Source organism: Rhyacophila brunnea, unplaced genomic scaffold (assembly GCF_057557595.1).
Source record: "Rhyacophila brunnea isolate RB1 unplaced genomic scaffold, BYU_Rbru_1.0 scaffold_2, whole genome shotgun sequence".
NCBI classification, from domain to species: domain Eukaryota; kingdom Metazoa; phylum Arthropoda; class Insecta; order Trichoptera; family Rhyacophilidae; genus Rhyacophila; species Rhyacophila brunnea.
Window position 1 is genome coordinate 57467362 of NW_028232859.1, and position 15384 is coordinate 57482745.

At 33.3% G+C, this 15384-nt stretch overlaps 1 protein-coding gene across 1 annotated transcript in view; it reads right to left on the reverse strand.

The window, feature by feature from the left end:
* LOC147072586 (U2 snRNP-associated SURP motif-containing protein) overlaps window positions 1-14934 on the reverse strand; it is a 28915-nt gene extending 13981 nt beyond the window's left edge. Inside the window, exons 1-9 of the mRNA XM_085946976.1 lie at window positions 14821-14934; window positions 14546-14662; window positions 8623-8716; window positions 8186-8372; window positions 7935-8097; window positions 4522-4687; window positions 3317-3486; window positions 2020-2085; window positions 374-417 (exon numbers count right to left, since the gene is read on the reverse strand). Of these exons, the coding sequence (XP_085803102.1) occupies window positions 374-417; window positions 2020-2085; window positions 3317-3486; window positions 4522-4687; window positions 7935-8097; window positions 8186-8372; window positions 8623-8716; window positions 14546-14662; window positions 14821-14862 (1049 nt within the window). The 5' untranslated portion in view covers window positions 14863-14934. The remainder of the gene's footprint in view (window positions 1-373; window positions 418-2019; window positions 2086-3316; window positions 3487-4521; window positions 4688-7934; window positions 8098-8185; window positions 8373-8622; window positions 8717-14545; window positions 14663-14820) is intronic.
* Window positions 14935-15384: the final 450 nt, after the last annotated feature.

The window sequence follows — 15384 nt, forward strand, 5'->3', positions numbered from 1 at the left end:
TTATAAATTCTATGTCTTCAGTTATATTTTTTTTATCCACATTTAATTCTTTGAAAATGATCAGTAAAAAATTAATGTATGATTTCTTTATACATTATGAAATTGAATATTTAATAGTAACAACAAAACCCTTTTTGAGATGGTATTTAAATATGTTTATTCGGTAAAACTTGTCTAATTCTTAAGTTAAATTTATACTCACTTAGGCAGATGTCGTCTGAAGATGTGAAGTCTCAACACTGATAAGTTGAACGGGGAGAAATGGGTGTAAGGGTTTGTGTAAAGGATTGGGTATAGGATGAAATAATAGGTATAAAATGCGGAGGGGGACAAAATTAGAATAATCAACTAATAAATTGGTATTTTCAATTACCTTTGTGTTGGAATAACCACCTTGACAACAGACTGCGACAAAATCTGAAGTGCAGCCGACAGCACCCAACCCAACATTACAATTTATTATTAATATTAATCAACAGAAGGAAATATCAAATCATCAAAAGAAATTGTTTAAAAATAAACTACATTCAATTCATTAATAATTTAAAATAAAACAAATTTTTGATTAGGCATAATAAAGATTATATCTGTCAAATATTGGAATAGCACCAAAAACTGTATTTCATAAATTATAAAATTGATATTATTCATATTTTATTGTGTCCTGACGAAATACACATGACATAATATGTTTATGATTAAATCTAAACACACCTTAAAATCAATAACATTTTAGAATCAATGAAATACAGTAATAGGGATTTTTTACTATCTTTTTAAATGAATAAATGGCCAATGAGCTAATTGGTAAACTGTATTTATGGTATGGTTTTCGTTAGCTTCCAAAATAAAACACAATCTAACTACCATACACCAAAAAGGAAATCTGCTGCACTTTGAAAACTGGTAAGCGTTTGGTTGAAATACAAACTACATAAATCTGTTACAAAATACCTCAAAATAAAGTTTATTTGATACTTTCGTAAGAAAAATACTAAGCCAATTACTGGTATGGTTCAGACTTTATTAAACTTTGAGTAATTAATTTTATAAGAATGAAACTGTGAAAACTATTTATTTGTCTCAATAAAATACCAAGAAATTAACATAGAATGTAGGTATATAATTTCTCAGATATGAATTAAAGGAAATTTAAAAAAAATATGGATGTACCAAGAAATACAGAACTGGTGTGTGTAAAAGGTCATTCATGCTGATAATAAATTGTGTAAATGAGCTAACTTTCAGGTTTTAATTGACAGATGAAGATGTTATATGGATTTTACAGAAATTTTTAATGCCCATGTGTGATTTGAGGACTAAAAAGTTCATAATACACTGTTAAAATCCAGGTATCAAATAGAAATCGCTACCAATTGAATGTCCACAAGGCAGGTAAACAATGCGTACGTCTTGCGGTTAACCAATTCCACAATAATAATTAATATTGTGCAGAAACGCAACAATTTATTATCATTTGAATGATATTACATATTACTTTGTAATAATTTTAATAAACAAAAACAAAAGATGGCAAAGAAATATTTTTAGATAACAAAAATTAGAATTGAAATACAACTGATTTCTCTCAAGGCATTTCACATATGAGTTTTATAGTACATACTTAAAAGTTAACTTAAACTAAAATTCAAAAGACACACTGGTATATTCTATGGACTTTTTTTTTAAGCTGGATTACTAGAGAGCCTTGTCAAAACAGTATAAAGTAGTGTAAACAAAGTAATAGAATACATCCATATGCCTTGTTTATTGAATTTTAATTGTAGGTCACTTTTAAATGTTGGCTGATAATTTTGTAAGTGTTTATTATGCTTTCTTAGATTAAAAGTTGCTTAAAAAATTTAATGGTGTAGTTTAGAGTTTGTGTACTTTAGATTAAAATTATATAAAAAAAAAATACACAATTAGTGTTGTGCAGCGCGTTATTTACGTATTTCTGAAATGTCTTGTGTTAAGTGTATAAATATTGAAGATTTGTGTTATATGAGGGTACTGTACCTTGTCGAATAGTTCCCTCTCCTGTGGATCACTTGGGTATGATTCACCTGGCCTGAGACGGGGTATCTACAATGCAGCGATTTTATTTTACACAAGTTCCAACATGGACAATAGGTGCACAGAGGAATGCACCACACGAGACAACAATTTGGCCAATGAAAAGAGACATAGAATGTAACTATTTCATTAGAAATGATAGATATATATATTAGACTCGAATGACTTTAGTTTGCAGATGCCTGCGAGAGGAATATATCAATATACTACATAGTAATAAATACAGGAAAAATACAAAAAAAACTGATGTTGAGAACAAAGAACTGCATGAAAATTTATTCATTTAAGATGTCGATTTAATTGTATTTTTCCTGAATCGTTTTATTTTTAAAATATTTCAAGTTTATAGTAAAAATGAATCATTCAATTCTTGAATATTAAAAAAATCATTGGTATTTTATACAAACATATATTTTATTGAATATTGATTCTAATTAAATTTATATATTATAATACCTATCACAGAAACAGTATATCACAGCCACATAAAATAGTGGTCGAATTGAATTTGAATACTTTAAATGTCCTTAATTAACTATTGTCCCATATATTGAAAATAATTTTATAGTCTTTCAAACGGCATATCACTTATCGAGTCTGCAAAATATCTACACCTCACACTCACTGTTGATAGACAAGCACGCATTGAAAGCATGGCTAAGCCTGGTCTTTATAATGCTGTCGCAGGAGATATTTAATCTGAATTAGTCGTGACAATAAAAAGATAAAATCGATCGCCGTAAAACAATCCTTGGCACAACAGTATCTCGAATATCACACTAAATTTATCCATTGAAGATCAAAATTAATGCGGAAGTGGGCAAAAAAGAAAATATTCAGCAATGTGGGTTTGATTTAATACGTTTCAAATATGTTAAGCCGTAATAACAATTTGTGAGTATCTGTAGTTTGAAAGTCTATTCTTAGACTCCGATTCCGACTGCAGCATTTTCCATCATTCATTGCATAAAAGCAATTTAATAAATAACCCAAACAAGGACTGATATAAATATTCAAAATTGTATTCTCATCAACTACTCTTTAGTAGATGGTATTATTTTTTATTAATATTCAGTAACTGTTTTAACAAGTTTCAACCAATACCACTTATATACCGAATTAAGGAGAAACAATGTCTGAAGCAATCATTGAGTGAGAACTGTATTGATTCAGAGTTAACTCTTATTATGACCGAGGCCCAAGAGACGCAGAACGATGATGCTTGTTGTAGGTAGTATACCTTGGAGACGAGGTGTCGGGGAGCTTGGGCATTGAAGGGGAGGCCAGAGGCCGGCGGGGGGGCCAGCACACTGGGCTGCTGCATCGTCGGGGGGATGTAAATAGGGTGTGCTGGGATGGTCACCGCTTTTGCCCATCTCAACTTTATCTCATACTCTAAAACTTCCTTGCCTGCCGAAAACAAAATGCATATAATATTTCACTGCTTCCTTGAATTAATGTGATAGCATAACCTCATATATATCCTGATTATATTATTGTCATCCACAAAAGGGATATTTTGAAATATTTTTTTCTAACAAACAAAACTACATATTGATGAAGGTTCAAAGTTGCCAATATAAAGAATGAAATCAATAATAAGGTACCAATCCAATATGTTGTAAATATGTACTTTTTTTGGACTTCACACATTTATATCATTTTTATCGGATGTATGCTACATACATACATATTTGGATACATGCTATCATTATTAATTATGAAGCATATTATAAACTTAGCTTCTGAAAATGTCATAATTTTAATAATTATAACACTTTTAAAGAATATTACATAAAAATATGTGTATGCTGGTTACATGTAAATTGTAAATTTCTACATAGCGCCGTGAGCTGTCTTACTGGAAACAGATGGCCGTATAGCATACAGATCAAAAAAATATTCATTGTTCGTGGAGCATTGCAGTCAGTAATTTTATACCAATTTTATTAGATTCAATAATAACATTAATTTTACAGTTACGACTTGACACTTACGGCACATTACGGGCACCTAAACCTACCAGAATTCATATAAATTCATATGATTGTATTTCTAATTCACTTTTTCTACCTATCTGTCTTACCCTTGTATTCCGGTGGTTTTTATTACATATTTTTTAAGTGTTTTATTTAGACATAAATTTGATCTCACTACTACACGGCTATCTATTTCCGGATACAACAATTCACGGTCACAGCCAATTCCGTATGCAAAAATTTCCGGACACGGTGTAAATCGCCATCTCTTGCATATGGTTACATAATTTGTTGGTTTTTGAGATTGTAATGGACGTATGCAAAACCACAAATAATAAATGACTGCACATCTGAAAGCGTATCATGTCATTTGTATGAGTAAATCGGCGCAACCCTAAGCTGGTCTTAATCACAGTTTAAGAGAGCAATAAAATATGACACATATTGAAGAGTATTGGGGCGTTACCGTTCAAGCTGCGGTATGCTCTCTCGCCATCCCTCCTCGACATGAAGGCCACGAAACCACAATTGCGACGGCGGGCATTCTCTTCTTCCGAACGTGGCCACATTATTTTTACACTCGCCAAAGGACCAAACTTCCCAAATATCTCCATCAACTGTTGTTCTGACACCTGCAAATTGGGACAGCAGATTATCATAACCAATAATTATTCTTTCCAATAAAACCAATGTGTCTCATGATATAAAATTAAATTTGATGTTTGTATGTAGTAATTAAGGGTAAGCTCTACAGAATTGCCCTTGAGAATTGAAAATATGATTTTTTTTATACACGGTTGACATGAAGACAGTATGGGGTGACCAAAAAATAATATCTTCTAATATAGGTAGGTACGTAAATATTACTAAATTCAATTTGTTAATCAGCTGTTTGGGAGAAAGTATTGCAACCAATATGATGGCGACATTTTCAATTATGTGGTTGCCACAATATAAACTTAATAATATATTAATAACTTTTTAACCTAAAATTGTCCGAGAATTAAACATACGAAGGATGTTGAAATGCATATCTACCTACATTTTTATTTCATGTGCTATCCAAAAAACATTAATAATGAATAGTATTTATTTTTAATGTGTAGGACGACCTACATATTAAAAATAATAGGTACTTATTGCGCAATTTTACTTTTATACAACTAGTGAAACAATAGGTAGGTAGTACCTACCATTATTGTATGTAAAGCCAATGGACGAAATAATTTATATCATTGGGTCTATTCTATACTTATCGAACACTAAAGTGATAAATAGTATCAAACTTAGGGTAGGTTTGCATCAAAATATTAGCACTTATTGTAACAATTACACGAAGTTGGTTTTTGTTGTTGCAATAAGTGCGATATTTTAACAGCACCAAGATAGGTGCTGTTAAAATATAGCACTTATTGCAACAATAAAAACCAACTTCGTGTAATTGTTACAATAAGCGCTAATATTTTGATGCCAACCTACCCTAAATTTGATACTATTTATCACTTTATTACTTAGGCGGTCGATAAGTATCTATAGAATAGACCCACATGAGTGCCTAAAAATAATTATTAACATACAGTCACCACACACATTTATTTTTTATTTGCCAGTCTGACTGGCAGGTAAAAAATAACGTCAGGGCTGTCGAAGACGTAATTATTTTGTACTTTTTAAGTTTTATTTATAATATTTAAGTTTTGTCCATCTAATATCCACTGTGGTTCACGTAGTGGCATGTACCTGTTTTTCTGGGGTCAACTAATTCAAAAAGTAAACACCCATAATAGAATTTTTCCAGTTTTGGTTGCATTATATTCCAACTCATTTCCGATTTTATTAATGGAAATTTCTCGGTGTACATAGTAAACAAACCTACGAATAAAAAAAGACAGGAAGGAACACAGTGATTCATCGCAGGAAAAACTGGCAACCAAATTCGCCATTTTGGAAAGCGACGATTTTGCGTAAACAAATATCACATGGTCTGCACGTGTGCGGTAAACTTCGTATGTGTTTGTAATTTTGTGTATTTTATGTTTGTGTATCATGCATTGTCGGCCATATTTTCCGGCCTTTCTGATTGCCGTGATTTTTTATTCGTAGAAACAAACAGCATTTTCTATTAGTTATATAAAGTCAACTTTGAGCTTTGACCCGTGCTCACTCATGAATGTAATTCTTCATTTAAGTAAGTATATATAAATTTTGATTTTATCTTGCAGAGAAAACAGTTATCTGACCTTTTCACTATATTATATACATGCAAATATAATGTTTTCAAATAATTGATATGGATTATATAATATATTCCACCGTATTATTTTCTCGAAATCATAAAGATACTATAATAGTATTTGAGTATCAACCTATGTTCAATTTGAATTGGGTTATAATAATAATATACCCGTAGATATATCAATAGTATGTTTGCTACGACATCCACCCAAGTTATCAGTATGTACTTGCACAGGTTTGATTAAAAACTATGATGAAATTAACATTTTACAAATATTATATTATTTTGACAGCCCTGTTTTCTGATCAGTGGACATTAAGGGTTCAACCCAAAGACGTTGAATCTTCTTCCACGTGGAGCTTGCTGTGGTTTCGCTGTAAAAGTCAGCGAAGCATGTTCTAGATTTTTATGCAAAAAAATTCGGAGAACTTTTTCATTTGAGAGTTTGTAGTACTAGAGGTCTTTTTTTAATCAATTTCATGTTTGGTCTCCATCTATCTCTAAAGGTTTTCTTCAACATCATTAGCCCAACCACAAAGCAGAATTATGAAAATGGAAAAAATTTCTGTTTCTATCAAGGAACACAAAAATATTAATAAAGGAAGTGTGTTAGCTTCTGGGTGCGGTAACAAAGTATAATAATTCTTAAGTATGGAGAAATATGAAACAAATTTGAACATGTGTTAAAAAATGATGTTTTCAATAGTTAGGTACGTCTGTATGCATTAAAGATTATCAAGGACATCGTGGAGGCTTCATATTTCTTACGTCTTATGGATAGACTGTCATTAAATAATAAAGAAAATCCAGCTTCAAAGTCTTGGTCTGTGGGGACTAGCTTTGCATTTCTATCTTATTAATCTATTCTGTGGTTTTCACACTACATTGGTGTAGAAAACACCACACTACTGCGAAGCAGAGCATAGAAGATGCAAAGTCGCCATGCCGTGTCTTCCATCACATCTTGTCTGCTGCGAAATGATGCCAATTCTGTATCGTAACCACTGTGCAGAAGAACGGAAAATAGTGACACTGTATAAGTAACGACAAAGCATTCCTCCCGACTGACAGGAATTCTTGCATTTTTATCATTTGCCACCCAATCTAGTTATGTCCAATACTGAAAAGTTTATAATAGAGCTACATAATGCATAAATTTGAATCGGATCCATATTCGATACTCACGTAGCACTGAAGCTTGGCCAGTGGCGATTCAGCAATTCAGTAAATATACATCTAGGGTGCTAGTTAAAGTTGCTGGAACTTGCAAATAGATAAATTTTGTTCCACTCAGCTCAGTGTGGCTATACCCTAATAATTTCAAAACGTATATAGTAAAACTCTGTTTGAACATAGTTCATTCAAAATTCGCTGTAAATCTTTACTAAAATCTATTTATAGCAATTTCCACTAATTCAATGAATGAGCCATAATAATAGCCACCATTAATTAATATTGACATATAATTTCCTAAATTTTTTGCAATACATTTTATATTCCGTATTTATATATTTTTTTGAATTTTTGATCCTATCAGTTTTAATTTAATGAAGTTTTACTGTATTAAATGATTTTCAGAAAAACCATAAAAAATGAATTTAGTGTTTGGACGCCAATCAGAAATGGGTATTAGGGATACTTACTTTGGGGTGAAGGTGTCTCACATAAATATTTGTAGTGGTCAGGTCCCAATAGAAAGATCCAGGCGGTTCATCTTGCATAGAATTAGATAAATCCGATGAATCTGATAAAACACCTTTTAAGGCACCTTTATACTTATGTCTCTCTTCCCTTTCTTCTTGTATTCTAAAAGTACGGACATATTTAATGATCGTTCAGGTACTACAAGTCGTAACGACGGCATAGATAAATTAATAGTACATAATACCCTTACTGTCTCAATTCTTCTTTGAATAGTTCTAAATTGCTTTTCTTTTTGTCTTTATCTTTTTTTTTGATCGGTTTGTCAGGCTTAGTGGCCAGGAGTCGAACATACTCCTGAGCTCTCTCCAGAGACGTCGGTTTGTCCGACATACGGGACTGCGGTTTGTAAATCTTTCCGCGCTCCGAATTGTCTTCCTCTGAAAAATTAGTAATGAATTTTTAAAAATACATTTTTATTTATATTAATTACATTTACCAGATGATTAGAAAATAATACAAGATTGTTCAGTTTTAGTTTCAAATAAATCTTGCAATTTGGTTAAAATAATAGAGAGTGAACAATGTCAAGTAATGCTTCCATATTGAAATTACGTTATGTTTAACAAACCAAGGGTATCTATCTTCTCATGATTTAAATTAATAATTCTAACATTGCATTGGTCTTACTTCTAGATCCCGCATCATAAGTTCCCGCCTTAACCCAAACCTTTGATGTTTTACTAGGTGCTTCTTGGAATGTCTCCACAAATTCTTGAAATACCTGGAAAAAATAATTTTCTCACTCTTGCATAGGTACTTCATAACGATAATTCTGTAGTAAGATGGCAAAACACAATGTCCGTTTTTCTAAATTGTTCAGGAGAGCAATTTCAAACAATGAATAAATCACATATTGACACAACTTATTCCTCCCAACCTATTAGACCACGGGGCGTCAACCTGGTCCGTACTGCCCACTAGTGGGCGGTAAGGCTTCCGTGGTGGGCGGTGGGCGATTTTTGCTTATACCCCAAAATCTTTGAAAATTTTGCTTCACAATTTTTGTTTTTCGGCATAGCTTCAGCTATGGACTAAACACATTGTGATCGGATTAACTTTCTTCAATGCTGCATTTAGAAAGTAACACATTGTCACCTCCGAAAGGAGGGGGGGGGGGGCATAGGTTGTGCTGGAACTGGGCTTAAAATTGATATGAAAATAGGATTCAAAGACATTTTAAATTTAAAGATATATAATTGGATGATAAATCCTTTCATTGTAAATTTGGATGAGGTCGACATAATTTATCAAAAAGAGTTGTTGAAACTGAAATATGATGAGAGCAAAAATATTTTCAATATTTCCGGAAGCCAAATACTTTGGCAAAATAAAAAAATGCCTGGTTTATATCAAAAAATGTGGGAAACAATGAATTATATTTTAATACCCTTTCCCACATCTTATCTTGTTGAATCAGGTTTCAGTGTGGTGAATAACATCATGACAAAACAAAGAAATTGTCTGAAAATCACTGAAAGAGGAGACCTTCCTTGAAAATTGAACCAGACATAAAACATTTAGTCACACAGCATCAGGCTCAAGGTTCTCATTAGTTATTGAATTTGATTTTTAAAATTTCTTGTTTTTTTCAATATATGTATACGCACTCTTTTTTTGTTGCAAGAAAATGTTGGTTATAAAAACTTGATTTTTCAAATCCCCTAAATTTCTTCTAGAAATTTTTTCATCCATATACTGGATTGAAATATAGCGATGTTGGTGGGCAGTAAAGAAATTTTAACCATGAAAAATAAGCAGAAGTGGGCGGTAGGCATAAAAAGGTTGACGACCCCTGTATTAGACCTAGACATACCATATTTTGATATCTTGTAGATCTCACTGAGGTGAGTCTAAAGGTATATATAACTAAGTTTGCCAACAAAACATACATATTATCATGTTTTGCCATCTTACTACAGAATTACACTATTGAAGACAATAAAAATGATAAATGATGATCCATCCATCCATCCAGATGACCATCTGTGGCACAATAACCAAATAAAATTGAAATGTAAGCACTTATTGTCATCCAAACTACAATACTGCATAAATGGATCAAAAAAATTAGCAGTTTCTGAATTTTAACGCGGTAGTTGCAACTTGCATGTACACATGCAAAGTATTCAATTTATTTATTTTTTACATATTGTGGACTTTACAAATTATAAGTTTAAGACGTTCACAACATGACATTTAAAAAAAAGAAACAGTGTAAAGAAGAAATAAATATATGCATGTAGCTGTAGTATATTAGTGATCAGATATCTATTTTTTAATGTATCAAATTATTCGACCGCAATAATATATTCGCAGCGAATCATATTCCAGTAAACAACTTTTAGCTGGATCAGCAAATTGATTGGCGATATTAAATACGGTATCGCAATGGAAAATTAGTAGTATCATATTATCTTATGACTGTAATAATAAATAAAATTTCACAAGCTACTCGATTTAAACCGCTGACTCGTTCAAGATAATTATGTACTAGAATATAATGTTTATGTATTACTTTTGACTGTATAAATAACGAATAATGATTTATCAAAATGTCACTCGAATCGAATCTAAGTACCTGGCTCATAACTATCTCAGTAGATATTATATACTGTCATTGTATTTATACTATTGTACCGATCGTTACGCTGCAAATAAAACTCGCTCCTGCTACACCTTAGACTTCTTCATCATCATCCTCAACACCATAACCCACACATCGAACACCAACAGCAGTATCACAAAAACAGTATGAAAAGTAAAGTAAAAGGTACAAAATTATAAAAAAAAATGAATATAAAAAAATATTAATTATAAAGCATGGAAGCACACCGAATGAGCTAAGTGGATCCTATGTTAAGAATTTATAAAATAGCATCCACCTAAACTCACCCGCAAGTGGAATATATCAACACCTGAAGCAATTTGGTTGAACATAGTTATCACCCTCCCAATTAGCATTACCAGTGGCAGGTTGGTCTGCACCTTGGGAGAATTAACAACTGATGCTCCCTATTTCTATGATAGTTATTAGTGACATACAGGTCTTCACTGCCCAGAATGGCAGAGTTCTCATTTATACCTCGTATAAGTCAAAAAAAATAGGTAGCTAAATAAAAATCTCTTCTAAATTGCAGACTGCAGTATGTAAGCATACCTAAGAGAAAGTCAGTTGGATAAAGCCACGGATAGTATCCATATAACCTCAAGTAAAGGAGTCTCAAGAATTTCTTCTGAACCCTCTAAACCAGGGGTTCCCAACCCTGTGCCCGCGGGCACTATGGCGCCTGCGGAACGATTCGTATGTGCCCGCCACTATTCGACAGAGACAGAATTTTCACGCTAGCCTGACACGCAGAAAACCCGAAGTGAATGAACGCCACGAACTGAGCCGATGAACGCCGAAACACGTGACAGTAGTCACATGCTCGTACCGTCCCGATTGCTTCGGCGATCATCGGCTCAGTTCGGGTTTTCGGCGTGTACAAGGATTGATGTGCAAATAGCATTCCCCACCTGGAACCGCGTTGTTGTTATTGTGATTGCGATTGCTGCCCCGTTCGGGTCGCGACAGTTAGCTAGGAGACATCTTCTCTGACGAAACACGAATTAGGAGTTTTGATATCCCTTCTATATAGTTCTAAAATGAGTGGACTGAGTAAAAGACAACGAACCTATAATTTTAACACTGACTGGGAGGAATCATATTGTTTCTTTAATGTGAAAAATAAATGCGTCTGTTTGTTGTGTGGTAGTAGTATTGCAATGCCGAAAAAACATAATGTTGAACGACACTTTCAGACAATTCATGGCACTTTTGATGTGAATTATCCACTTAAATCTGAAGTAAGAAAGAAAAAAAAATGTCAACTAAAATCAAGTCTAACTGCACAACAGACTGTTTTCACTAGACATGTGGAAAATTCTAAAAAGGCAACCATTGCTTCTTTCAAAATTTCTCACATGCTCGCAAAAATGAAGAAACCTTTCATTGATGGTGAGTTGTTTAAAAAACTATTTTTGACTGGTGCCGATTGTTTGTTTGATGGATTTTCTAACAAACGTGAGATTGTCTCAGCAATACAAGACTTACAGTCGTCAAATAACACCGTCACAAGAAGAATACATGCAATTTCAACAGACATACAAACTCAGTTAAAGACTGCCTTGGAAATATGTGACTGGTTCTCGCTACAATTTGACGAGTCAACAGATATATCAGACACCGCACAGTTAGCAGTTATGGTGAGAATGGTATTTAGTAACATCACAGTAAAAGAGGATATGTTGCAAATATTACCTATGAAAAGACAGACAAGGGGTGAAGATATTTATAATACATTCAGAACATACGCCAAGTCAATAAATATGCCTTTGCACAAGCTGTCTGCGATAACCACCGATGGGGCACCAGCAATGGTAGGTAAAAACAAAGGATTATCCTTTAGTTTTTTTCCTACATTGCTAGGTGCCCCATCGGTAGGTTATCAGCCAGACAGCTCTGTTGCAAAGATATTTCCATTGACTAGGCGTTAGTTGAAAGTATTACTAAATATATTCACCCCTTGTCTGTCTTTTCATAGGTACTCTTTGCAACACCGACTTTTCAAGGCCCTGTTAGAAGATACTGAAGATAAAAAACATGATCTTATTCTGTATACTGAAGTACGTTGGCTCAGTAAAGGAAAGGTTCTTACAAGAGTTGTGAGTTGAATTGAAGAAATAAAAACATTTATAAACGATAAAAAGGAAAATTATGATGAACTAGCTGACTCTCGCTGGCTGATTGATTTGGGATTTCTCACAGACATCATGGAAAAATTTAATTCTTTAAATTTGGAGTTGCAGGGGAAAGACAAAAACATAGCTGAAATGATAAGCTCTGTAAAGTCATTTAAAGCTAAATTGGATTTGGTGATATCACATCTGCAGATCAATTTTCTCGTGCATTTCCCACATATGAATAAAATGCTAGTTAACAATGAATTAAACGGGTCATTATTTATTAAGCATCTTCAAGTGTTAAAAACAATTTGAAGAGAGATTTTTGCAGTTTACGGATATCGAGCCAATTGTTTCCTTCTGTATCGATCCTTTCACTTGCCAAATAAATGTAATGGAAATGGCCGCATGTATTGCAGATTTTGTTCAAGGTAAGACAGAAGAACTAGAGTTTTGGAGCTTAAGAATGATATTTTGCTTAAATCCTAAATATCAGAGGACTTTTGGAATACAGTGGACAGAGAAAAGTTCCCATTTTTGAAAAAAGCGGCATATAAAACTGAAACATTTTTCGGTTCGACATATTTATGCGAATCATTGTTTTCAAACATGAACTTAATAAAATCAAGATATAGATCTCGACTCACCGATGAGCATCTTTATGATTGTTTGCTAACAGGATTATCGTCATACTCTCCTAATTATGAGGCACTGGCCAGTGATATGCAATGCCAAAGATCACATTGACATATTGATATTCTATTTTTTTATAAAATGTTTTCTTTGTATTTGTGTTTTTTGTTTACTTTGTTTACGTTTTGTAAATACATTTCTCTGTGTGTATGCAATTTGAATAATAGTTTTATTATTTATTAATAAATTATGAATATAAGAAAATAAATTATGGGAAAATGAGAAGTTATGGAAGGAGTTTGTCGATTAAAAATAGGTGGTGCCCGCCACCCTACCGATATTTTAGAATGTGCTCTAGAGTACAAAAAGGTTGGGAACCCCTGCTCTAAACCATAAGGCCATACTTCAACTGATGCGGTGCCCAAACAATAGACCCAAGCCTGCTTCGAACTAAAGAATTAAACAAAAGTTTTAATACTGTAACATCTGAAAAGACCCGGGAAGTACGCATGACGAAGCCCAACATCTTAAGCGTCTTGTTACAAATGGTAACTATATGGCTAATAAATGTCAGTCTACTCTCAAACGTAATGCCAAGGTCCCTTACAGATGATATTCGTGACGGAACTCTGCCATTCATTGAGTATTGGAAAAACAACACTATTGAGGCTCTGGTAAACAACAAAAGAATGTATTTATCAACATTGAATTATAGTTTGTTACGCCTGCCCTAATCTAACATATAATCTAGGTATATCAAGTTGGAGCTGACCGAGTAGAACGATGGTGGCGAACCTAATGGAAAATAAATGAAATACACTGCGCAGCACACGACGGCTATTAAACACGGATATACCCTGAAGCACAAACTATGCAACGGACTTACTGAATTATTAAATGCAACTAAGTATTATAAATTAATTGCAGTGCATTGCATAAATATACTATTTCACATTCTGCACCTTGCCATGAAGGAGTTCAAAAAAATCATATCTTCCTCTATTACTCTATGGTGTTAAATTAATTCTATGGGGGGAAACACATTCTTAGAAACACAGATGGGGAGACCCCTATTCTAACATAGGGGCCCAAGTAAGGGTAAGTCTAGCTACGCCTAAATCAATTTACTTAAAAGGATAGAGAAGTCAACTAAAAATATATCCGTAAACGGTTTTAAAAAAATGATAAATCTTACATGGGCGGCAGCTTCTTCCTCTTCCTTCTTTTTCTGTTCCTCAAGTTCTCTCCTGGAAAGAGGGCGCATTCCCATAGCCCCAATGGAGAAGGCTTGTAATTTTTGCTCGGCAATTTTCTGAAATAAACAACTCCTACGATGAGCAGCCGTGAAAAAGGTCGTTCGAAAAGACTCGGTGTTCTATTATTAATGCGGTAGAATATATCAACGAAATACCGAGGATAGCCCACAACGACCGAAACATTTTGCAAACTTGGAAAGGGAATAATACAAACCTTCATTTTTCCGGCCGGTTCATCGCGATCATCGCGAAACATCACGAAATCTACAATATTTTTAACAGTCGGGATGGCGAATGTGCCAATCAAACGCCAAAGATGGCCAATTAATTGTCTATGCTAAACAGTGCTGCCATATTTTACGTATATTGTCTATGGCCATATTCTTTATTTGACTATATTGGTATACTGAGTTCTACTTATACTCATATTATCCAATTAGGTACCTATTCCCTATTCCAATTACCAATAGATAGTTTTAGCAATTTTTGTAAATACGTATTTTAGTGGAAACATAGATCCATATAACAGTTTACCAAATACACCACGATAACAGTTTACTGCAGAATAAAATTATTATTTAATTGTAATGGGTTCTACCAAAGAGATTGAAGACAGCAATCTTTTTGGGTTCTACAAACATTCCACAAAAAAATAAGCACGTGACGTTACTGTTTACAGTTATCCTCTTTTAATTTTTTAAAGATTTATTGTCAGCTAGTAGTCAGTAAGAGCTACCTATTTGTCTAATTTTAATGCTATTGATTGATCGTAAAAACA